At 42.4% G+C, this 9,993-nt stretch overlaps 2 protein-coding genes across 2 annotated transcripts; both read right to left on the bottom strand.

Moving 5' to 3' along the window:
* Positions 1-975: 975 nt before the first annotated feature.
* On the bottom strand, positions 976-2,643 carry LOC308155199 (tubulin alpha chain-like). Its single transcript, XM_080528458.1, has 3 exons — positions 2,421-2,643; positions 2,095-2,243; positions 976-1,981 (listed from the first exon to the last, which is right to left on the bottom strand). Exons 1-3 carry the CDS (start codon positions 2,602-2,604, stop codon positions 1,004-1,006), a joined length of 1,311 nt encoding a protein of 436 aa, XP_080384584.1. The 5' UTR covers positions 2,605-2,643; the 3' UTR covers positions 976-1,003.
* Positions 2,644-5,054: 2,411 nt separating this feature from the next.
* On the bottom strand, positions 5,055-8,691 carry LOC308155041 (tubulin alpha chain-like). The gene is made up of 5 exons (XM_080528274.1): positions 8,569-8,691; positions 8,086-8,282; positions 6,500-6,725; positions 6,174-6,322; positions 5,055-6,060 (listed from the first exon to the last, which is right to left on the bottom strand). The coding sequence occupies exons 2-5, from the start codon at positions 8,086-8,088 to the stop codon at positions 5,083-5,085; spliced, it is 1,356 nt and encodes a 451-aa protein (XP_080384400.1). The 5' UTR covers positions 8,089-8,282; positions 8,569-8,691; the 3' UTR covers positions 5,055-5,082.
* Positions 8,692-9,993: the final 1,302 nt, after the last annotated feature.

The raw sequence follows: 9,993 nt of genomic DNA, 5'->3' as shown, positions 1-9,993 counted from the left end.
CACTTTTATTTACAAATTGCAAATGATCCTTTATGTAACATTTTAAAACATATCCACAATTTTCAAGAGATGAATATGTACACTTTAATTTCATTGATTACCACTGGCAGTCAGCAATTACGTAAGAATAGATTTACAATGCAAATACTGTCGTCGTATTCTGTCGAGGCAATTTCCAGCATCAAAATAGCTTTAAAATACACATGTATGATTTTGTTCCACATAAAATATGAATTCATTCATCACTTTCATAGTTCTCTCATAATAACCAAAGATTCTATAAAAAGGGAAAACATAGTGTAACAGAGAACAGGCGTTAATTAACAGAGTATACATGGGTTATCTTTGTAGAGGATAGCAATAACACTGTACAGACATTGATAATTATATCAACTTTATTCAAATAACAAACCTACAAAATCAATCAATCTTTGTTTAAAAATATATGGTAGTGGCCTAGTACCACGGTCTACAGTGCACACATGCCATGGGTTCGAATGCTCATGTCCTCTCACTTTCCTGTCAGTCACTATATCTGTCCAATAAAATGAAAAAAATAAAATTATGTATGGTGCATTTCTAGCACCTCTGATGTTCTGCTAGTGAGTTAGTGGTTTTTATTTTATTTATTTAGGGTGTTTCCACCCCTTAGTAGCTGCTTTCTGCAAAGGACTTGCCCAGTCTTTCCAAACAAAGAAAGCCATGTCTCAACAAGGTTAGATGCACCCTACTTGCAGTCATGCTAGTCTGGTTGTCATGTCAATACCTCCACCTGTCTTGTGCTACAGTACATGTCATTGTCAATCCCCAAAACCAAGTAGCTACACAATCTTAATTAAGCAGTGCTTAGCTTTAATTTAAAATAAAAGGCAAACTTGGACAGATGCAACCAAACATTTGTATGCTTTGAATGAATGAACAAACCAATGAAGTGCAAATTATTTTGGATTTATTAAAGGTTTCTACAAGGGGTTGCTGACAAGTATAAAACACTGACACCGGTTTAATATTCTTCCTCCTCATCTTCACGGCCATCATCAGAATCCAGGCCCACCTCCTCATAGTCCTTCTCCAGGGCAGCCATGTCTTCTCTGGCCTCAGAGAACTCCCCCTCCTCCATGCCCTCACCCACATACCAGTGTACGAAGGCCCTCTTGGCATACATCAGGTCGAACTTATGGTCCAGTCTTGCCCAAGCCTCCGCTATGGCAGTGGTGTTGCTCAACATGCACACAGCCCTCTGCACCTTGGCTAGGTCTCCCCCTGGCACCACTGTGGGAGGCTGGTAGTTGATGCCCACCTTGAACCCAGTGGGGCACCAGTCCACAAACTGGATGGATCGGCGGTTCTTGATGGCAGCGATGGAGGCATTGACATCCTTGGGCACGACATCACCGCGGTAGAGCAGGCAGCATGCCATGTACTTGCCTCGCCTAGGGTCGCACTTCACCATCTGGTTGTCTGGCTCGAAGCAGGCGTTGGTGATCTCAGGGACGGACAGCTGCTCATGGTAGGCCTTTTCTGCCGAGATGATGGGAGCGTAAGTTACCAAGGGGAAGTGGATACGGGGATAAGGCACCAAGTTAGTCTGGAATTCAGTCAGGTCTACGTTCAGCGCTCCGTCAAAACGCAGGGAGGCGGTGATTGAGGAGACAACCTGGGCGATGAGGCGGTTGAGGTTTCCATAAGATGGTCGTTCCACATCAAGGTGACGCTTGCAGATGTCAAAGATGGCCTCATTGTCCACCATGAAGGCACAGTCAGAGTGCTCCAGGGTGGTGTGGGTGGTCAGGATAGAGTTGTAGGGCTCCACTACGGCTGTGGACACCTGGGGAGCTGGATAGATTGAGAATTCCAGCTTGGCCTTCTTCCCAAAGTCCACAGACAGGCGCTCCATTAGCAGAGCAGCGAATCCTGAACCTGTCCCACCGCCAAAGCTGCGGAAGATGAGGAACCCTTGGAGTCCAGTGCACTGGTCAGCCTGAAAACAAGTGTCACACCCAATTCAACATTGAGACTTACTTCCTTGCAGAGATGGCAAAGAAATGGCCAAAGAACATGGATTAGTACCACATCACTTTTGTAGAGCCTTACCATTTTACGTATTCTGTCCAGCACAGGGTCCACAATTTCCTTACCGATGGTGTAATGGCCACGGGCGTAGTTGTTGGCAGCATCCTCCTTGCCATTGATGAGCTGTTCAGGGTGATATAGCTGACGGTAGGGTCCATTCCGGATCTCATCTAGAAAAGCAGTCACATTGAAATATATGCAGAAAATAAATCAAGGCAACTAGTCATTGGAGTACCACACAAGAGAAGTTAGGCTTCACATGCTACAAACACAGACTACATGTAATGCAGTCTCATTTCAGTTCTATGAACCATCTACCAGTGTAGGGCAAGCTTGCACATCCTTACCAATAACTGTAGGCTCCAGATCAATGAAAACAGACCTGGGCACATACTTCCCACTCCCAGTCTCATTGAAGAAAGTTCCAAATGATGAGTCAACCAATGCAACAGCACCCGAGTCTGCCTGGACTGTCCCATCTTTCTGGATACCATGTTCCAGGCAATACAACTCCCAGCATGCATTGCCCATCTGGACACCTGCTTGGCCGATGTGTATGGAGATGCACTCCCTCTGTTAAGAAAAACCCTTAATCTTAGACTTAAGTCAAATCGTTGTCATTCTGTACCAGCTACCATTTATCCACATTGTGTACCAACAAAATTAAGTCTGTGATAGGAATGGTGGGGCTCACCATGTCAAACTGAATTAACTGAGTATTCCAAATACTGTGTTAGTGTGCAAGCATTACAACTTCAGAAGTGCTAGAAATGCACCTTACATTTCGAACAAAGATGAATCAGTTCAAGGAGGTACACTTACCATAGTTCAGCAGGGACGTTCTTCTTTTAAATGAATGCTTGATAAACAACACCCTGAAACAAATATGTCACGCAAATCACATGAGGTCAACTACTTTTAAGAGTAATTCAGTTGTGTTAGTGATAGCAGCATGGCCTACTTGCTTGTATTACTCTACAGCACAACACAGACATTCTAGCTTACTCACCTTGAACACAATGCCTTCTGAGTAAATTCTGCTGATTATATAGGGCACTCACCTGCCCTCAATGCTGCAGTAGGCGTGGCATTCATAACCTCAACAATCAAGTGCAGTGGGAGTGGTATTCAATTGAACTTCATTTAAAGGAATAGTGAGTCCAGATGAGTGCTGAGCAAATTGCACATCACTTTGTAGTTACAATTGATTCTCGCTGTGACTCTTTCAATTTATGAAATTGGTTATTCCAAATCCTTTTCTGTATCTCTAAGTAAATGACACTTCACATGCTAAACATATCTCATAGAATAAATCTAATGTATTTCACCACTATAGAGCAAACTTTCACATCACTACCGACAACTGTAGACTCCAGATTAATAGCTCTAACCATATTCAGGGACGGAATTTATGGATTTGGGGCTTTGGCTAGCTGGGCTAATAGACAGGAATTGCTAGTAGCCTGGCTATGATGATACTAGCCCAGTTCATGTAGTTGTACAAGCGAGCGTATATAGGTCTATGGGCTGCTTTCACAGACAAGGCTTAAGCTTAGTCCTGGACTAAATCCTACTTTTTGGGCCGGTTTCACAGACAAGGCTTAAGCCTAGTCCTGGACTAAATCACACTTTCAATGTAAAATCTCCATTGAAGATGCTTTTTAGTCTAGGATTACGTTTTCAGCCTTATCAGTGAAACCGGCCCTGATAGGTGAGTGCAAAGCAGAAATAGACCTATATTTGCATTAAAATGGGAAAGAGTTTGGGAATAAATCAAGTCAGAGAAAGGCTCAAATAATTTTGGCAAACCTCTTTTTTGATAATTTATGTAGATACCTACTTATTTATTTCGCTAGTACAGAGTGTAATGTTCCAGGAATGTTTTACAATGTTTAAATTAGGTTGTAACAAAAACAGTGTAACAGGTTTGGCAAATAACAAGTTGATAAAATAACAACACACGTATTATTGCTTTAAAGAGCAAAAGCTATTCCTTTCCCCGCAGTTTTTGGGGAAGATGCTTTACAAGAAGACCACATCACATTTGTTGGGTGTTTGGTGAACTTCAGTGATTTGTACATATTACAATTCTCAACAACCTTAAAAGTCGAACTTCTGCTATGGGGTGGAAGGGCTAGTTGTGGCTACTGGGCTGGCCACTGGCCACAGTGTTCATGATGACATACTGTACATAGCTAGTTGATTGACATGCGGAGTAGACCATTAGCCTCGCTCCTCTGTGGCAGCCGGCAAGCTTAGTTTGGTTGTCAAGGGAACGTTTTTACTCACCTCTCCTGAAAAACAGTCGCCTCGGGGGAGTTTAATTTCCATCTTTGTAGAGGATAGCAATAATACTGTACAGACATTGATAATTATATCAACTATATTCAAATAACAAACCTACAAAATCGATCAATCTTTGTTTAAAAATATATGGTAGTGGCCTAGTACCACGGTCTACAGTGCACACATGCCATGGGTTCGAATGCTCATGTCCTCTCTTACTTTCCTGTCCGTCACTATATCTGTCCAATACAATGAAAAACATGAGTCTCAGAAAAAATAAAATAATGTATGCTGCATTTCTAGCACATCTGATGTTCTGCTAGTGAGTTAGTGTTTTTTATTTTATTGATTTAGGGTGTTTCCACCCCTTAGTAGCCGCTTTCTGCAAAGGACTTGCCCAGTCTTTCCAAACAAAGAAAGCCATGTCTCAACAAGGTTAGATGCACCCTACTTGCAGTCATGTTAGTCTGGTTGTCATGTCAATACCTCCACCTGTCTTGTGCTACAGTACATGTCATTGTCAATCCCCAAAAACAAGTAGCTACACAATCTTAATTAAGCGGTGCTTAGCTTTAATTTAAAATAAAAGGCAAACTTGGATAGATGCAACCAAACATTTGTATGCTTTGAATGAATGAACAAACCAATGAAGTGCAAATTATTTTGGATTTATTAAAGGTTTCTACAAGGGGTTGCTGACAAGTATAAAACACTGACACCGGTTTAATATTCTTCCTCCTCATCTTCACGGCCATCATCAGAATCCAGGCCCACCTCCTCATAGTCCTTCTCCAGGGCAGCCATGTCTTCTCTGGCCTCAGAGAACTCCCCCTCCTCCATGCCCTCACCCACATACCAGTGTACGAAGGCCCTCTTGGCATACATCAGGTCGAACTTATGGTCCAGTCTTGCCCAAGCCTCCGCTATGGCGGTGGTGTTGCTCAACATGCACACAGCCCTCTGCACCTTGGCCAGGTCTCCCCCTGGCACCACTGTGGGCGGCTGGTAGTTGATGCCCACCTTGAACCCAGTGGGGCACCAGTCCACAAACTGGATGGATCGGCGGTTCTTGATGGCAGCGATGGAGGCATTGACATCCTTGGGCACGACATCACCGCGGTAGAGCAGGCAGCATGCCATGTACTTGCCTCGCCTAGGGTCGCACTTCACCATCTGGTTGTCTGGCTCGAAGCAGGCGTTGGTGATCTCAGGGACGGACAGCTGCTCATGGTAGGCCTTTTCTGCCGAGATGATGGGAGCGTAAGTTACCACGGGGAAGTGGATACGGGGATAAGGCACCAGGTTAGTCTGGAATTCAGTCAGGTCTACGTTCAGCGCTCCGTCAAAACGCAGGGAGGCGGTGATTGAGGAGACAACCTGGGCGATGAGGCGGTTGAGGTTTCCATAAGATGGTCGTTCCACATCAAGGTGACGCTTGCAGATGTCAAAGATGGCCTCATTGTCCACCATGAAGGCACAGTCAGAGTGCTCCAGGGTGGTGTGGGTGGTCAGGATAGAGTTGTAGGGCTCCACTACGGCTGTGGACACCTGGGGAGCCGGATAGATTGAGAATTCCAGCTTGGCCTTCTTCCCAAAGTCCACAGACAGGCGCTCCATTAGCAGAGCAGCGAATCCTGAACCTGTCCCACCGCCAAAGCTGCGGAAGATGAGGAACCCTTGGAGTCCAGTGCACTGGTCAGCCTGAAAACAAGAGTCACACCCAATTCAACATTGAGACTTACTTCCTTGCAGAGATGGCAAAGAAATGGCCAAAGAACATGGATTAGTACCACATCACTTTTGTAGAGCCTTACCATTTTACGTATTCTGTCCAGCACAGGGTCCACAATTTCCTTACCGATGGTGTAATGGCCACGGGCGTAGTTGTTGGCAGCATCCTCTTTGCCATTGATGAGCTGTTCAGGGTGATATAGCTGACGGTAGGGTCCATTCCGGATCTCATCTAGAAAAGCAGTCACATTGAAATATATGCAGAAAATAAATCAAGGCAACTAGTCATTGGAGTACCACACAAGATAAGTTAGGCTTCACATGCTACAAACACAGACTACATGTAATGCAGTCTCATTTCAGTTCTATGAACCATCTACCAGTGTAGGGCAAGCTTGCACATCCTTACCAATAACTGTAGGCTCCAGATCAATGAAAACAGACCTGGGCACATACTTCCCACTCCCAGTCTCATTGAAGAAAGTTCCAAATGATGAGTCAACCAATGCAACAGCACCCGAGTCTGCCTGGACTGTCCCATCTTTCTGGATACCATGTTCCAGGCAATACAACTCCCAGCATGCATTGCCCATCTGGACACCTGCTTGGCCGATGTGTATGGAGATGCACTCCCTCTGTTAAGAAAAAACCTTAATCTTAGACTTAAGTCAAATCGTTGTCATTCTGTACCAGCTACCATTTATCCACATTGTGTACCAACAAAATTAAGTCTGTGATAGGAATGGTGGGGCTCACCATGTTTGATTGAAAACTTTATTAGAAGATTTGCAGAAGTAGGTACATGAAAGTACATATTACATACAAGGTCAACTAACAGGATAAAAACCCAAGAAAGCCACTGGCTTATTTCAATTGGGGTCCTTGATTCTCAATTCATCGTTACATAGTGCTGTCCCAAACGACTATTTTTCTAACGATTAATCTAGCGATTATTTTATCGATTATTCGATTAGTCTAACGACTAATTTATCGATAAGTCTAACGATAATTTTTGTACTGTAAAAAAAAAAAAAAAAAAGAACGGATTTGTCTCCACCTCACTGCTATGTTTAGCCAACTTGAATGCCAACATGGCCATTTAGAAGTCTGTCCATCACCACAACACATAGCTAGCTAACGTTACTCTCGCTGCTATGTTATGATTAGCTAAATTGATGCTAACGTAGCATGCGAGCTACGAGCTAGATAACGTACAGTAGGTGCTCGCACCACAATGACAATAGGCTACCGTAGCTAGCCAGCTACATAGCTAACGTTACTAACACCAGAAGACAAGACATACGAACTGTGGTGAGCTACATTGCTTGTGTAACATTAGCTAGTAGCTATCAATTTTTCACTCATACACTTAATTGTCTCGCCTGGTAAAATAAAGGTTTAAAAAAAAAAAAAAAAAAAAAAAATCGCCATTTTGTTTATTTACGACTAACCGACGCATATTACGCTAACCGACGTATTGACGTAGTCGATGACGTCGACGGCGTCGAATAATCGTAACAGCCCTATGTAAGACAGACAAAAAAAACTAGTACTATCTACAAGATAATACAGACAAATAACTATTACTATCTACAAGATAAACATACATCCATCATGGGAAGAACAATACAACAAAACATAAGGTATGTACAGCGGGTAGGACAGGTGGGGACATACACCACCGGTGGGGGCGGGGGACAAAACACAAAGTATGTACAGTGGGTAGTTCGGGTCTTTTAATCTGATTTTTGATTTAGAGGGTCCAGTTACGGATTGCAGCCTCCTGTAAATGTTTTTTGAGAGTGGTTTTGAAGGTGGGCAGTGTTTTGCACTCCTTTAAGATTATAGGAAGGGCGTTCCACATTTTTATGTCAAACTAAATTAACTGAGTATTCCAAATACTGTGTTAGTGTGCAAGCACTACAACTTCAGAAGTGATAGAAATGCACCTTACATTTCGAACAAAGATGAATCAGTTCAAGGAGGTACACTTACCATAGTTCAGCAGGGACGTTCTTCTTTTAAATGAATGCTTGATAAACACTGAAAAATATAGATATAAAACTTGACTGGTGGATAGTCCAAATCACTGTGGGTAGTCCAGTTAGAACTATGATGTCCCTTTATGCGAAGATACAATAACCAGGCCAGGTTACTATCAAAGGTTTTAATGAATGCGTGAACTTGTGGTTCTGCAAAGACAACAGAATGCAACTGTAAGAACATTACACAGACTCCACTGAACATACATATATACACATATACCTATGCCACATGCTATCTACCCTATAACACATATATACATATACATCACAGCACATCAAACATACACCTAGCATACGTACAGCACATGGGCAGCAGTGCGCACGCGCCAGTCATAACACCACACCCCAACCGACAAACATTCAACATCTAATACACATTTATCTACCTCACAGAACTACTCTCAATGCTGAGGAAACACGGAGGATTACTCACTTTATCGTGGACGCACAACTCACGATACATAACAAACTTAACTAAACTCTACTGGGTTAACAAAACTAATAGGTATTCGCAACTTTCTCCGCTCGTGGTGTTGCTCAACCTGCCAGTATTCTTTCTCCGCTCGTACTTCCTGGTCCCGCCCTCTGCTGGCCAGTGATTGGCCGCTTTGACCACTCAGTCCTCCACAGCCTACTGTACATAGCTAGTTGATTGACATGCGGAGTAGACCATTAGCCTCGCTCCTCTGTGGCAGCCGGCAAGCTTAGTTTGGTTGTCAAGGGAACGTTTTTACTCACCTCTCCTGAAAAACAGTCGCCTCGGGGGAGTTTAATTTCCATCCCTGACATACTCATACAAATATTAAATAAAATGATCAAATACAGCAGTAAAAGCATCTGCATAGAAACAGACCCCCATAACAATGTTTGACACTTTTATTTACAAATTGCAAATGATCCTGTATGTAACATTTTAAAACATATCCACAATTTTCAAGAGATGAATATGTACACTTTAATTTAATTGATTACCACTGGCAGTCAGCAATTACGTAAGAATAGATTTACAATGCAAATACTGTCGTCGTATTCTGTCGAGGCAATTTCCAGCATCAAAATAGCTTTAAAATACACATGTATGATTTTGTTCCACATAAAATATGAATTCATTCATCACTTTCATAGTTCTCTCATAATAACCAAAGATTCTATAAAAAGGGAAAACATAGTGTAACAGAGAACAGGCGTTAATTAACAGAGTATACATGGGTTATCTTTGTAGAGGATAGCAATAACACTGTACAGACATTGATAATTATATCAACTATATTCAAATAACAATTCTACAAAATCGATCAATCTTTGTTTAAAAATATATGGTAGTGGCCTAGTACCACGGTCTACAGTGCACACATGCCATGGGTTCGAATGCTCATGTCCTCTCTTACTTTCCTGTCCGTCACTATATCTGTCCAATAAAATGAAAAACATGAGTCTCAGAAAAAATAAAATAATGTATGGTGCATTTCTAGCACATCTGATGTTCTGCTAGTGAGTTAGTGTTTTTTATTTTATTTATTTAGGGTGTTTCCACCCCTTAGTAGCTGCTTTCTGCAAAGGACTTGCCCAGTCTTTCCAAACAAAGCCATGTCTCAACAAGGTTAGATGCACCCTACTTGCAGTCATGCTAGTCTGGTTGTCATGTCAATACCTCCACCTGTCTTGTGCTACGGTACATGTCATTGTCAATCCCCAAAACCAAGTAGCTACACAATCTTAATTAAGCAGTGCTTAGCTTTAATTTAAAATAAAAGGCAAACTTGGACAGATGCAACCAAACATTTGTATGCGTTGAATGAATGAACAAACCAATGAAGTGCAAATTATTTTGGATTTATTAAAGGTTTCTACAAGGGGT

Source organism: Nansenia antarctica (assembly GCF_963989245.1).
Source record: "Nansenia antarctica genome assembly, chromosome: 4".
In the NCBI taxonomy this organism is placed as follows: Eukaryota; Metazoa; Chordata; class Actinopteri; order Argentiniformes; family Microstomatidae; genus Nansenia; species Nansenia antarctica.
This window is presented reverse-complemented; position numbering and strand designations above follow the sequence as displayed.